Source organism: Seriola aureovittata, chromosome 5 (assembly GCF_021018895.1).
Source record: "Seriola aureovittata isolate HTS-2021-v1 ecotype China chromosome 5, ASM2101889v1, whole genome shotgun sequence".
In the NCBI taxonomy this organism is placed as follows: Eukaryota; Metazoa; Chordata; class Actinopteri; order Carangiformes; family Carangidae; genus Seriola; species Seriola aureovittata.
In genome coordinates, this window is record NC_079368.1 from 17,901,626 (window position 1) to 17,917,754 (window position 16,129).

The following is a 16,129-nucleotide window of genomic DNA, read 5'->3' on the forward strand; positions in this document are numbered from 1 at the left end:
TGTATAGTATGGCAGAAAAAGTCAAAAATACATCATACTATATTAAGGCATAAAAGGTCATAAAAACTTCATAGTACCGCAAGGCATGTGACAAAATAATATAATTAGGCATAAAAATGCCAAAAAACGTCATAGTATAGTATGGCAAAAAAAGTCAAAAATACATCATACTATATTAAGGCATAAAAGGTCATAAAAACGTCGTAGTAAAGCAAGGCATGTGTCAAAATAATGTAATTAGGCATAAAAATGCAAAAAAACGTGAAAGTATATTATAGCAGAAAAATGCCAAAAAAACGTCATAGTATAGTATGAAATAGAACATCAAAAATATATCATTGTATATTAAGGCATAAAAGGTCATAAAAATGTCATAGTATGGACAGGCATCAAACAAGATAGTATAGTAAGGCATAAAAATGCCAAAAAATTTTTTTATAATATGACATAAAAATGCCAAAAAACGTCATAGTATAGTATGGCAAAAAAAGTCAAAAATACATCATACTATATTAAGGCATAAAAGGTCATAAAAACGTCATAGTACAGCAAGGCATGTGACAAAATAATATAATTAGGCATAAAAATGCCAAAAAACGTCAACGAATACTATGGCAGAAAAATGCCAAAAAACGTCATAGTAGTATGGCAAAAAAAGTCAAAAATACATCATACTATATTAAGGCATAAAAGGTCATAAAAACGTCATAGTACAGCAAGGCATGTGAAAAAATAATATAATTAGGCATAAAAATGCCATAAACATGAAAGTATATTATAGGAGAAAAATGCCAAAAAAACGTCATAGTATAGTATGGCAAGAAAAGTCAAAAATACATCATACTATATTAAGGCATGAAAGGTCATAAAAACGTCGTAGTATGGACAGGCATCAAACAACATAGTATAATTAGGCAGACAAATGCCAAAAAACGTGAATGTATAGTATGGCAGAAAAAGTCAAAAATACATCATACTATATTAAGGCATAAAAGGTCATAAAAACTTCATAGTACCGCAAGGCATGTGACAAAATAATATAATTAGGCATAAAAATGCCAAAAAACGTCATAGTATAGTATGGCATAAAACATCAAAAATACATCATACTATACTAAGGCATGAAAGGTCATAAAAACATCATAGTATGGTCAGGCATCAAACGACAGTGTAGTAAGGCATAAAAATGCCAAAAAACATGTAAATATATTATAGCAAAAAAATGCCCAAAAAAACGTCATAGTATGGCATAAAACGTCAAAAATACATCATAGTATATTAAGAAATAAAATGTCATAAAAACATCATATTATGGTAAAGCATGAGACGAAATAACATAATTAGGCATGAAAATACCATATAACATCAAAGTATGGTATGGTAGAAAAATGCCAAAAATAATATAATAAGGCAGAAAAATGCCAAAAAGCATCTTAGTATAGTATGGCAAAAAAAGTCAAAAATACATCATACTATATTAAGGCATAAAAGGTCATAAAAACGTCGTAGTATGGTCAGGCATCAAATGACATAGTATAGTTAGGCATAAAAATGCCAAAAAACGTCATAGTATAGTATGGCATAAAACGGCAAAAATACATCATACTATATTAAGGCATGAAAGGTCATAAAAACGTCGTAGTAAAGCAAGGCATGTGTCAAAATAATATAATTAGGCATAAAAATGCAAAAAAACGTGAAAGTATATTATAGCAGAAAAATGCCAAAAAAACGTCATAGTATAGTATGAAATAGAACATCAAAAATATATCATTGTATATTAAGGCATAAAAGGTCATAAAAATGTCATAGTATGGACAGGCATCAAACAAGATAGTATAGTAAGGCATAAAAATGCCAAAAAGAAATCTTAGTATAATATAACAGAAAAATGCCAAAAAAACGTCATAGTATAGTATGGCAGAAAACGTCAAAAAAACATCATAGTATATTAAGGCATAAAATGTCATAAAAATGTCATTGGATAGTCAGGCATCAAACGAGATAGTATAGTAAGGCATAAAAATGCCAAAAAAATTTTTTATAATATGACATAAAAATGCCAAAAAACGTCATAGTATAGTATGGCAAAAAAAGTCAAAAATACATCATACTATATTAAGGCATAAAAGGTCATAAAAACGTCGTAGTAAAGCAAGGCATGTGTCAAAATAATATAATTAGGCATAAAAATGCAAAAAAAACGTGAAAGTATATTATAGCAGAAAAATGCCAAAAAAACGTCATAGTATAGTATGAAATAGAACATCAAAAATATATCATTGTATATTAAGGCATAAAAGGTCATAAAAATGTCATAGTATGGACAGGCATCAAACAAGATAGTATAGTAAGGCATAAAAATGCCAAAAATTTTTTTATAATATGACATAAAAATGCCAAAAAACGTCATAGTATAGTATGGCAAAAAAAGTCAAAAATACATCATACTATATTAAGGCATAAAAGGTCATAAAAACGTCATAGTACAGCAAGGCATGTGACAAAATAATATAATTAGGCATAAAAATGCCAAAAAACGTCAACGAATACTATGGCAGAAAAATGCCAAAAAACGTCATAGTATAGTATGAAATAGAACATCAAAAATATATCATTGTATATTAAGGCATAAAAGGTCATAAAAATGTCATAGTATGGACAGGCATCAAACAAGATAGTATAGTAAGGCATAAAAATGCCAAAAAACGTCATAGTATAGTATGGCAGAAAACGTCAAATAAACGTCATAGTATAGTATGGCAGAAAACGTCAAAAAAACATCACAGTATATTAAGGCATAAAATGTCATAAAAATGTCATTGGATAGTCAGGCATCAAACGAGATAGTATAGTAAGGCATAAAAATGCCAAAAAATTTTTTATAATATGACATAAAAATGCCAAAGAACGTCATAGTATAGTATGGCAAAAAAAGTCAAAAATACATCATACTATATTAAGGCATAAAAGGTCATAAAAACGTCATAGTACAGCAAGGCATGTGAAAAAATAATATAATTAGGCATAAAAATGCCAAAAACATGAAAGTATATTATAGGAGAAAAATGCCAAAAAAACGTCATAGTATAGTATGGCAAGAAAAGTCAAAAATACATCATACTATATTAAGGCATGAAAGGTCATAAAAACGTCGTAGTATGGTCAGGCATCAAACAACATAGTATAATTAGGCAGACAAATGCCAAAAAACGTGAATGTATAGTATGGCAGAAAAAGTCAAAAATACATCATACTATATTAAGGCATAAAAGGTCGTAAAAACGTCATAGTACGGCAAGGCATGTGACAAAATAATATAATTAGGCATAAAAATGCCAAAAAACATCATAGTATAGTATGGCATAAAACATCAAAAATACATCATACTATATTAAGGCATGAAAGGTCATAAAAACATCATAGTATGGTCAGGCATCAAACGACAGTGTAGTAAGGCATAAAAATGCCAAAAAACATGTAAATATATTATAGCAAAAAAATGCCAAAAAAACGTCATAGTATGGCATAAAACGTCAAAAATACATCATAGTATATTAAGAAATAAAATGTCATAAAAACATCATATTATGGTAAAGCATGAGACGAAATAACATAATTAGGCATGAAAATGCCAAAAAACATCATGGCATAAAACGTCAAAAATACATCATGCTATATTAAGGCATAAAAGGTAATAAAAATGTCGTAGTATGGTCAGGCATGTGACAAAATAATATAATTAGGCATAAAAATGCCAAAAAACATCATGGCATAAAACGTCAAAAATACATCATACTATATTAAGGCATGAAAGGTCATAAAAACGTCGTAGTATGGTCATGCATCAAACGACATAGTATAGTGAGGCAGAAAAATGCCAAAAAACGTCATAGTATAGTATGGCCAAAAAAGTCAAAAATACATCATACTATATTAAGGCATAAAAGGTCATAAAAACGTCAGAGTACTCCAAGGCATGATACAAAATAATATAATAAGGCAGAAAAATACCAAAAAACATCGAGGAATAGTATGTCAGAAAAATGCCAAAAAACGTCAAAAATATATCATTGTATATTAAGGCATAAAAGGTCATAAAAATGTCATAGTATGGACAGGCATCAAACGAGATAGTATAGTAAGGCATGAAAATGCCAAAAAAGATCTTAGTATAGTATGGCATGAAATGCCAATAATTCATTATAGTATATTAAGGCATAAAAGGTCATAAAAACGTCATAGTACGCCAAGGAACGAGACAAAATAATATAATTAGGCATAAAAATACCAAGAAACATCAACGAATAGTATGGCAGAAAATTGCCAAAAAACGTCATTGTATAGTATGGCATAAAACGTCATGAAAATGTCATAGTATAGTCAGGCATCAAACAAAATAGTATAGTAAGGTATAAAAACATCATAGTATATGACTTGCATAATGGCAACTTAGAAATCAGTCTAATTAGCAAGTGGATAGTCTCCAATTATTTTGAAAATAACTTGTGCCATGCACAAAGAGCCAATTTATTGTTCCTTATTAGTGGAAGTTCTACATTAGAAAGCAGAGAAAGGGCCCCCTGCTGTGAACATGAAAATGGAAACCTCTCCACAACTTGAATCATCCAAACTGGCAGGACGTGATGACAGATAAGCCAGATGAAACAAGGAAGCAATAAAAGATCAAATACAGTAACGCAGAAAACACAAACTAGTAAGATATAAAAATTCATAGTATAGTAAGGTATAAAACGTCATAGTATAGTAAAGTATAAAACAGTCATAGTATAGCAAGGTTTAAAACGCTGTAGTATGTTAAGGTATAAAAAGTCATAGTATAGTAAGGTAAAAAATGTTATAGTATAGTATGGCATAAAATGTCATAGTATAGTAACGTATAAAATGTCATAGTATACGACTTGCATAATGGAAACTTAGAAATTAGTCTAATTAGCAAGGGGATAGTCTCCAATTATATTGAAAATAAGTTGTGCCATGTACAATGAGCCAATTTATTGTTCCCTATTAGTGGAAGTTCTACATTAGAAAGCAGAGAAAGGGCCCCCTGCTGTGAACATGAAATTGGAAACCTCTCCACGACTTGAATCATCCAAACTGGCAGGACGTGATGACAGATAAGCCAAAAGCTTTGTTGCTGATAGATGAAACAAGGCAGCAATAAAAGATAAAAGATAAAATACAATAACGCAGCAAACATGAGGTGCTCTGCATCTGTTCACACAAGCCAACACAACCCAGATTATAACTTCTTATCATGTTCACCTCTAGGACTGAAACAATAGAAACATCTTTAGTCATGAGAGAAGATGTCAGACTGACACAGATTAGTTGAAGGATTGCAGGCTGAGTCTGATCTCTTAAAAGGTTCAAATAAGGTGTGGAAACATGCACGAGATTGTTCACTTGTCTGATGGAAGATAAAATTTTAAATCTCTTAGAAATGTCTGACAGCGGAGCAGGAGCTTAGGGACGCCTTCTTCCTCATGCAGCAACTATAACTGCACCCAGATCGATTTGATGAAGCTGCTGAGAAGACTGACTGTACATTTTACTATGTGAAAACCAGTCCTGATGATTAAAATGGAAATTCTGGGAGGACAAAGCTTCCAGTGAGGCTCGAATTAATGAGTGTGCTGAAAAATCAATCCACATGTTTGGATATTTAATTGTTTAAGTCATTAATCAAGCAGAAAATGCAAAATGTTTCCTGGTTCTAGCTTCCCTAATGCAAGAATTCACTGTAATCATTGTAGCCATTTTAAGATATAACACTTTAGGAATTTTTATTTTGTCAAATAAATCAGTTTAACACTTTTCCTAATCACAACGGCACCGGGTTTGAATCCTTTAAACTGCTGATTCAGCTTCAGTTTCTATGAGGGAGAATCTCATTATCACTTTAGTAATTTTCCAGATTGAGGTTAATGTCTTCCCACTTTGACAGAGGAGGATTCATAGAGTCTTTGAGGAGGAATAATTAAGTGTCACACAGTTAAAGGATGATGAAAATGACCTCAGTCATTTTAAGAAGAATACTTAAAATATAAAAATATAATATAAAAAGGGTCCAGATAGTTTGTTATTATGGCTTTTGCATGCTAAATCTCCGAATAACAGGATTGGATGGATTGAATATCAATAAGTAAAGCAGAAGAAAGATCAAGGTCAGAGGATGTGACTGTTTCACAACATGTTTGGTGAAAGAGAAAAATATTTCAACACTTTCTCACGTCTCTGTACGGTGAATCATAAAGTGAGAGGACTGATACTATATTGTACAAGCTGCTGTATATTAAATTAATCAAATAACAGCTGATGAGGGATGAACAATTCATCAAAATAGTATTTAAATCGCAATAAGTGTAATATCTGATTAAGAGGATCTTAAAGTTTTGAATAAAGGTAAAATGTGTCAGAACAAACATAAATGAAGCATTGTGGTGCAACAGCCTACAAATGATATTCTCCAGATGTAAAAGGAACCACCTTGTTTGATACAAGACCCAACAAAAATCACATCATTTTTATGTTTTTCAGTGAAAATGAAATTCAAAAATGACCATTTCAACTAATTATGCAATATGACCTTTTTTTGCATATTCTTCAGCCCTACAGCTGTTTAATGTGATTATCATTTAGGGCAATTCAGTTACAAAATGAGGCTGTAAATTACATATTTAACTTCAATCCTTTGTTGAAATACATGCATTTCATGGCCTGATGGGTATTTTTTTGGGTATGAATTTTAAGTGTACTTGCTGATTTAATGAAAATTCTGATGCTTCTACTTGAGTTGAAGCTTCATTAACTGAGCATGTGTTGCATACAGAAATGATACTATAGACAGAAGGAAACAATGAAGTGTACAATTGGATAAACATGAGGAAATTTAAGTCATCAAAATAAGGTCATGACACCTATAACTGGACCTTTTTAAAATGTATTTGGAAGAAGAGGAGGAAAAAAAAAATCAAATTTAGACAGAAAAAAGTTCAAACGTAAATGTATCACAGTGAAGTCATTTATCATCAGCGTTTAACACGAACAGTCTCGCAGAGTAAGCTGCTGATGTTTTTAATGTGTCACACACCTGTCCGTCATCATCACTGCGCATTAACATTTTGTTCTGACTCTGTGATAAACGGGTTTGAGAGCTCACAGTAAAGACAGCCATGTTAACATCAGGAACATCTTGCTCGTGGTGTAGTGGTGGAGAAGACGCTAAACTTTCCCATACTTTAAAGAGCTATAAAAAAGGAACCAAAGTGAATGCTGATTTTGAATGTTTTTTATTTATCAGTAACATTCTATAAAGAAATACATTCACACTCACAGTATGATACAGGACCTTTTACATAGTCTGCTGCAAAAAACAAGATATGTATAAGACAACTTATTGATCTATAGGTTGTATTCGTTCTGCGGGAGAGGTACCAGGAGCTGCTGATATCTACTACGACTAAAACTGAAGAGCTGTGACATTTTTTCAACACGTCTACTGAGAATTAATTCAAATAAAAAGTTCCCAAACTTTTAGTGATCTGGGGCCTCTAATCCCTCGACAGGATGTGAAGCTGACAAAAAAAAAAAAATAAAAAAAAAAAATGTGTAGAAAGGGGGAAACCCCGAGACAGAGAGGGGGAGGGGAGCACAGAAAACTTGCAGATGTAAACAATATATAACAACATATTCAATGTGTACGTTTGCTTGTTTGTCCCACAAAGCCTGGGATGATAATATTTCGTGTTTCCTCGCACTTTAAAAAGAAAAAGAAAAGAAAAAAAGAAAGGAAAATAAAGTGCAGTTAATGGCTCTGGTCATCCCTTTCACTTTCTTTTTCTTGGCTTTGATGGTTCACCTTTCCAAAACTATCATCCACCAATACACATGAACAAGATGTTTCTGAGTATGGCTGTCTTACTGAATGAAAAATGAAACTCAAATAATAATAATAATAATAAAAAACAAAACATTAAACTGAAATGAAGCATAGTTTTTTTTTTGTTTTTTGTTTTTCACAAAAGGTCCAATAAAAGCAAGCAGTGACATGAGCGGAGACATGAGGTGGAACGGAGCCATCAGGCCACATTAACTGTAATCTTTAAACTTACCTTCAGCTAAAGTGTAAATACAACAATGTGTGTGATTCATGTCTGCATGGACGATTAAGATGGGTCACTCTCACATGCTGCTCTAAGGCGGGATAACAGCAGCACGGTGAGGATTAACAAACATACAGCCCTTTAGGATTGTATGGATTCAATTAATAAAAAATTAAAAAATCTAAATGTTCACCATTTTGACAGACGTCACCAGAACGCTCTCGTCGAGCGTTCCTCTCAACACAAACATTTACACTACAGAATGTGCCATCAGCCACGTGGGTTCATCTTAAAACAAGAACAACAGTGAACTCTAAACATGGTTTAGAGCACCAAGTTGTGTCAGTTCTCATGAAAGCCCTATCAAGCTGATCTATATTATGTCTGAATATAATATACAAGACAGGAGAATAACTTGTTAAGCAGGATTTTCCCAGCCCACACACTCTCTCAAGTCAGACCTCTGACTGTGAGCTGGTTTCCTGAAAAGGTGAAGAATAAAATTTAACGCTCATTTACCTGCAAACTGGCTTTAATTTCTTTCCTTTGAGAGTTGAGGAAAAGAGAACTGCTGCTCAGTTCCATTCAATATCATTAATTCTTCAGCTAATGCAACTCTTTTGCAATCACTGTGGGGGAAAAAAAGCTCTGTCAGCTTCGTTGGTTAGGTAAATAAACATGTGACACAAAGGCACTTTGTATCTACAAATGGAAACCCAAGCGACTTCCATGGAAAAAGGAGCCGATAGTATAAATAAAAAAATAAAAAAAAAAGTTGAATGAGTTGAATCAAAATGTGCACTCGCACCACCAGCAACTTCATACCGTCTGTCCTGGCCTGCGTGCTCGCTGTGCTAGCTGTGGATTTTGGTGGCGTCTGACACAACCACAGGGAGTCACCAAAGTCAGACTTTGTTCAATTCCATCGTTAGGGGCTTTAACCTGGAACCTGCTCAGGGGCAGAGCGGCTCCGCCCCGGCCGAGTTAACCCTCAGTGGGTGAAGCCACAGAGAGGATCTCTGTCCACAGAACCAAGTGAGCTGCAGTAACAGGAATCTCCTGCTTGACCCTCAATGCGAGGTCTAACACCATCTTGAACAAAATCTTGATCAATGTCGAAGTCACAGAGCAACGATGTAAATGCAAGAACAGATGAAGCTGTGGCCAAATAAGCTTCTGCCCAAATTTTTTATTCTTATTTTATTGAAAAATGGCACTGGCAGTGTATTCTGTGTAATTTGATGTTTAACTGTGAGAATCTTGTCCTAAATGTCACTAAAGCTCTACATCAGCTGTCAGAGGAACTTAACATTTCCCCAACATTTCTCTCTGAACTGCTCGCCGTCTTGGACCCTTCAGTAGTTTACAGACAGGTTTAAATTCTGAAACTACCGCTCCCTGTAAGAGTAGCTCTGCCTTTGAGAAACTTGCTGTTATTGGAAGTAAAACGTAAACAGCTGATGGAGCACTGGTGCTGAAACCAAAGCTAATCCAAATCAGGACACAGAGACACAAGTGGAGAAAACACAACCTGACTCTGACTGCTTTACACTAGTGTTTTGTAAGTTGCTGGCAGTGTGTTTGCACTTTATGGGATATTAATAAAACCAGTAAATCACCTGTAACTGAAACAACAAACTGACACACTGATGGCACAAACACAAGAAGCTAAGAGGCTGATCCAAAATTAATTATAAATTTTTTCATGCCAGCCTGTTGGAATGAGACCCAGCCCCAACAAAGTGGGGTTATTTGACCTCTCTGGGTTTTAAATTCGGTACAAAAAAAAAAAAAGAGTCCCTTCAGTCTGTTTGGTTGCTTTTTTCTTTCTTTTTTTGGTTTCTCCTTTGATCCAATTTCAATTCAGATAAAGTTTTATATATTTGTTAAGGAACAAGTGAAGACAATAAAATATTTCCACACTTACATTCAAGTGCTTAGAGGGTTATATTGCATCATTATCTTGTCTGACTCTACTCTAGACTGTAGCCACTGGACTTGCATTAAGCCTGCATGTTTAAGGACACGAGATGAATTTACTGTAGAAAGAAAAAAAAAAGAAAATCGAACTCTTGCTGTCCTCTAGAAAATATCTAAGCGCTTTAGCGTTGATACTGTTTATCATTAAATATATTCTGAGTTACAAACAGCGTTTCTAAACTGCCTATCAAAACAGTAACCAATTCACATTTAAGGAGCAGGAAGAGCACAGAGGCACAGAAGCTTATTGCTGCCACCGATGTAAATATATGTAGAAATACTGCACTTTGATATTCACATTGTTTTACCCAGGCTAGGATCTGTGTCGGGGGTTAAACCACATGCAGGCCAACGGGTTTGGTTAAGCCGAATGAGAACTAATTATCAGGTTGTATTAGAGAGGGTGTTAACATCGGCCTCCGCGGTAAAGTGCACAGTCCACACAAGAACATTTGAGGCTTCATTGCGCCAGTTTTGCGATTTGTGAGGAATCCTTGCATTGCAGTTAAAATGGCCGAAGAGAGTTAGCTGTGTTTTTTTTTTTTTTTTTATGTAAACAATGGCAAAGAGCCACAACTTTGGAAGTTCAAGTGTTGTCTGTTTTACCCCAGGTGGGGTTTATCAGTACCAGGGCTGAGCGATGATGTTTGGGTTAAAGTAGTATTCATCAGTCACTGAATGTGTGTGACATCATGTTTATATATTTTTAACCAAATTAATGAGGACTAATTGATTGATGACTACGAATGACTTAAAAGCTACTGAACGAGCCTGAGGAGGGAGGGTCAGGGTTATTGGATATCAGAGAAATCACAGCTCTGTTTGTACAACATGGAGCTGGATCATTAAAGCGTCTGAGTAACAGGTTGTTAGATGAGATGAGAAATAATTACTGCAGGATCACAAACTGATACCAAAGGCTACATCCACTAATTAACCTCTGACCTCTACAATGAAAGGAAAATATAAATATAGCAACAAAAAGTCATGAGAAACTGTACGCTGATGATTCATGACAGCCGTGGTTTTTAATTAGATCGCCTGTGTATTAACGGTTTGAACCAGCGAGGGACAACTGCTGTGTATATGGTGAAATTCTAACATCACTCAGCCCTCATTAGTACCAGCCACGTTTCATGTTCTTTACACTTACGCGTTTTGACTTCGGCCTCGTTGTGTTCATATTGCTTTTTAGTGCCAATGGAACTAAACCATTTTATCCACCTGTGTTCCTGGTCGGACACAGTGAGTATGAAGTTTTTGTAGCTTCATTTTTTTATACACTGAAAAAAAAAGAAAGAAAAGAAAAAAAAGAAAACGAAATCTGTGCCTCACCATGAGTGTATACTTCTATAGCCTGCGTAGTGAGACCTCTGTGTTTTAGTACCTTGCTCAAGCCATTTGATCTCTACAGGGAATGTAACCCCAAACCCCGGCAGAGTTAGTGTCGTACTCCACCCCAGGGAGCTGTAGGAGACTCAAACACTTCTTCCAGCTCACTTGCATAAAGGTTTGTTACCACAGGGCAGTTGAAGTGATCACGACCAAACCCAGTGTAACAAGCCAAAGCTGATTGCAGTGAATTCGGCATGTTTTTTTGTTTTTTTTCCCGACCACTTCACTGTTGCACCTGCAATACCTGCATTTCTTCCTACTTTAGTCACAGAAGAGCACCTTTCATTATATTTTATACTTACAACAGAAGCACATCTAATCTGCTGACTGACGATGGGAAACAAAAACGAAAAAATCTGACTGATCATTGGTTTATAAAGCCCCACTGTGGGGTCTGTGTGGCAAAGGAGCTCCTGACTGGAGGTCAGGTGAGAGCAGAGGGGGAGGGGGTGGGGGCAGGTGGCTCCACAGTGTTGGGTCCTCATGGTAGAGACTCCTCTAAGACTTGCCTGCGCTGGCCAAAAACGGGACTGAGCCGAACAGGTCCTCTGGTGGGAGGGGCTTGGGGGTGGAGGCAGCTGGCTGCGATCGGTCCGTTTCCACACTGGCTGTTCTCTCCACTGGCTTGTCTGTAGGTAGAAGGTCACAGAGAGACGATACTTAAATGCAGTCCTCCATTCATGTTATCTCTAAGTTTGGTACTTTACCAATAGAATATCTTTACATGTTGTTAAATCTGCAATTTTCTTTTGTAGAAATTCCACTGAGCACCGACTAAAACAGACAAAGCGCTGACACTGAACACTGCTGATAATATAACCTCACTGGTGGACATAAGGGGAAAAGTAAATCTCTTTATTTATTTGAAGGAGCATCTTGTGTAAAACTGTTTTGAGCAGTAAATGATGAAGTAAAGAAAAGAGTAAACAGGTCACTTGCTTGCTCTGAGCATGTCAAACTCCCGGTCGATCAGCTCCTCCTCAGTCAACTTGGAGAAGTTGTCCTCTCCGAAAGGGTTCCAGCCCGACATGTCGGGGGGGTTACTGACTGTGCTGTTGCAGCTCTGAGAGGGCGGGGTGATCCCGTCTGAGGCAAGAAGAGGGTTCCTACTGTGGAGGGAGGACAATAAAACACCACGTTACATTTAGGATTTTCCCCGCTGCACACAACTTTGTCACAAGGAAGAGACTACGTTATACTTAAAATAAAAACCCAGACGGTCAAGAGATTTTCTGCTCCGGGGTCGAGGAGGTTTGTCCAGGAAACAAAGGTTCAGACAGACAAATCTAAATTAATACAAAGTGATAAAAGTGGAGATTTTAATACTTTTTTCTGTCACTTTGGCACCATGCAAATAAACACAGATTTTCTTTGCTCAAATTTGCTTTTATATTATGTTCCTGTCTTTGTTTTAAATAATAAAAACATCAGTAAAGACAGCTGTTACGAAGTTAAAGTTTATTACATAAGAGAGAAATAAGAGATAAAAAAAATGGAATCTTGAAATAGGTATCACAATTACAAACCCAGGTTAATTGACTCCATGATTTAGAAACCAAACTTACTTAATAAACTAAAAAGCCAAACAAAAAAAACAAAACAAAAAAAAAGCCACGAAATGTCACTGAATGCGCCAGAGAATTTCCAGTATGTGGAAAATGTGCAAAGAGTTTTGACAAAATGTAAAACTTCAGTGGGGTTTTGTCACCTTATAACAAGAAAATGGTGGTATTTGAAAAGAAATATTTTCACCGTATTTTGACATCTGGTTTGACAGTAACTTATTTAAAACCTGAGTATGCTGTGACAATGTTCAATTCACCATTATTTAGTTTTATGTTGAAGATCCATTGATATGTTTAACACTGCTGACCAGTAAAGAACAGGATCCAACATAATACCAATACTTGGATCTGGTTTCATTTTTAACGAGTCACCTTCGAACTAACACGATAAGTTCAGGGGTAGTCACCTGGGGTTAGTGTACGAGGGATCCACGGGTGATAGCCCCCCCATCTGGACAGTTCCTGCTCCAGTCCCAGCAGTGGGTGTGGTCGTGTTAAAGGAACCCAGGGGGATCTGGAACTCAAGAGGGGAGGACATATAGGGGAGAGGCTGCTGAGTGGGATGATGCGGCTGCTGCTGATGTTGTTGATGATGTTGGTGGTGATGCTGCTGCTGCTGTTGTTGTTGTTGTTGTTGTTGTTGTTGCTGGACAAAAGCCTGTTGGTACTGGTGCAGCTGTTAGGGACGGAAGAGAGGGAGAAGAGGGGGGAGGGAATGAGGGACGGACCTTTGATTTCATGGCGCACAATGACGGCAACAAGATGATGAAATGTTGTTAGAAACCAGTTCTGGATTTGGAAAGCTGGGGACACAGTGGAGGGGAGGGATGAGGGAATGAAAGTCAAACAGCACGTAGGACACAAAACTGAACAAACGAACTTCCAAATGCAACAAGGATCACCTAACACATTGGCTGACAAGTTTGAAGCTACTTTTTGTGCCATTTTGAGAAAAACACAGGTTTCACACAAAGTACTGAGCAAAAGTTTTAGGCACGTCTGCGAATCCCTTCTGCAGCAGGACAACGAGCTCGAACACACAGCCAGAGTCATGGAGAACTACAGTATCTTCAGTGACAAGAACAAGGGCTCCTGGCAACAGATGGTCTGACACTGAGACAGACTGAATCCACAGAGGAGAACTGGTGCTGTATTAAAAGGCAAAGGGAGGTCTGAATCTGAAAACAAATATTAGATTTGATTTAGGATTTTTCTGCTTCCTGTTTACTGATAAAGAAAAACTGTTCATGGAATTATCATTGAAAGCATCCTCACTTTACTTTTAGTGCCTTAAAACATTTGCACAGTACTGTATGTTAGCTGTTCTAGATAACATGTCAGCAAAAAAACTCCCTATTTTCCCAACAAGAAACAAAAAAAATGAGGCCCCTTCTCCATTCGAGAAGTCATAAAGATCTCTCTCATTTAAAAACCCATCATCACTGGTTTGTTTTAGCTTGGGACTATACCAGAAGCACCATGCAGGTCTCTGAATATAACAAGGACTTTTTATGTGAATTCTCTAAAGATTAAATGAGTCTCAAGTTATCAGTCACTAAATCTGTTGTTGTTGCTCCATCTTCTACCACTTTATTCCATGTTCTTTTAAAAGAAAGCACATTACTGTTGTGCTTTTAACGAACTGTACCGATAAAGTTGATGTTCTGTTATTAAACCATATGACAAATTTGCCGTCGCTTAGCAAAGCTTTGTCATGAAAACAAGGCGCAGGTTGAAGTTCACTGAGGAAATGCTGCTTTTTAAACGTTCAGCAGGTTTCTTGGGAATAAGAACAGTAATTATGAGAGGTGCTCTCTTGTCCTGTCTGTGAACTGCTTCATATGTCAGGATGCAACGCAGAGGAAACTGCTCGATTTCACCCTCTGTTCGATCCCCTCGTGGCTTCGCTCAGACCAGATTGCCTCTGAAATAAAACAGATGGTACGCGTTCGGTGGGAAACGAGACTAAAAATTGCGCCGCCCTAACAGTGTGCATTTGGAGGACCTGTGTTTGTGTGTTTGATTCAGTAGCTGTGTAAATACTAGTTTTTTGAATATTTGGACAGAGTCAGTAGGAAGTTTGAGCGTCTGCTTCCAATGCTGCTTGGCACAGACGTGGAGCGATTCGACTGAAGCGGACTGGCTGCCAGTGTTTGGAACAGAGAGAGCAATTTTAGGCCATTCTGACATTAAATGAAAAATTCAGCTCTGTGGTGTTTCACGCTGCGTCTCCATGTGTTTCGCCGTCATTTGCTCAAACTATTTATTGCAGTTTTGGATAAAATCTTCTGTTCTGAGATTCTGTCATGATTTTGAGATACGAGCAACCTTCGAATGCTTCAATGGCTTGAACGCTAACAAAAGTATATTCATTTTGTTGGGTTTCCATTTTAGCACAGATAGAAAATCAATCTCCAGCCTTGACAGGTTTGGTACCAGATTCAGACCTGTGACAGAACTCACCATGGCTGCGTACTGAGCCTGAGCCTGAGCCTGGGCCTGAGCCTGAGCCTGGGCCTGTGCAACCTGCTGCTGGTACATCGGCTGCATCATCATCTGCTGTTGCTGCTGGAGCAGGGCCTGCTGCTGCTGAAGCTGGAGAGACTGCTGCACAGCCTGTTGGTACTGAGGAGGGTTGTGAAGAGATTAAAAATCTCAACATTTCCTCTGATGCCAGCTCCAGAAATCAACGGCCAGAAAAAGCTGTTGAGCAGTGACTTTGATTTGTATATGTTTGTGTTGGATGTACCTGGAGGTATTGGAGTTGCTGTGCATTTGCATGTTGTTGCTGCACTGCTTGTTGTTGTTGTTGTTGTTGTTGTTGATGATGATGATGATGTTGTTGTTGTTGTTGTTGTTGTTGTTGTTGTTGTTGTTGTTGTTGCAGCTGCTGTAGACGCAGGTCGCCAGGCTGTAGCTGCTGCAGGACTCGGTGCTGCTGACTGCTAGGCAGGGGCTGCATGGACGGCGGCCCTGAGCCAGGGGTGGGAGCTGAGTGGTCAAGATGAAGGGATGGATTTATTACTTTGAACATCACATCAACACAGACACCTAGAAGAGTAA

General features: G+C 36.8%; 1 protein-coding gene across 2 annotated transcripts in view; it reads right to left on the reverse strand.

Moving 5' to 3' along the window:
* bmp2k (BMP2 inducible kinase) overlaps positions 1 to 16,129 on the reverse strand; it is a 60,801-nt gene that overhangs the window by 12,915 nt on the left and 31,757 nt on the right. The window contains exons 11-15 of one of the 2 annotated variants that reach the window (XM_056376939.1): positions 15,816 to 16,057; positions 15,530 to 15,691; positions 13,474 to 13,742; positions 12,441 to 12,610; positions 12,011 to 12,130 (exon numbers count right to left, since the gene is read on the reverse strand). In XM_056376939.1, the coding sequence (XP_056232914.1) occupies positions 12,011 to 12,130; positions 12,441 to 12,610; positions 13,474 to 13,742; positions 15,530 to 15,691; positions 15,816 to 16,057 (963 nt within the window). The remainder of the gene's footprint in view (positions 1 to 12,010; positions 12,131 to 12,440; positions 12,611 to 13,473; positions 13,743 to 15,529; positions 15,692 to 15,815; positions 16,058 to 16,129) is intronic. The other variant, XM_056376940.1, reaches the window with a different exon arrangement.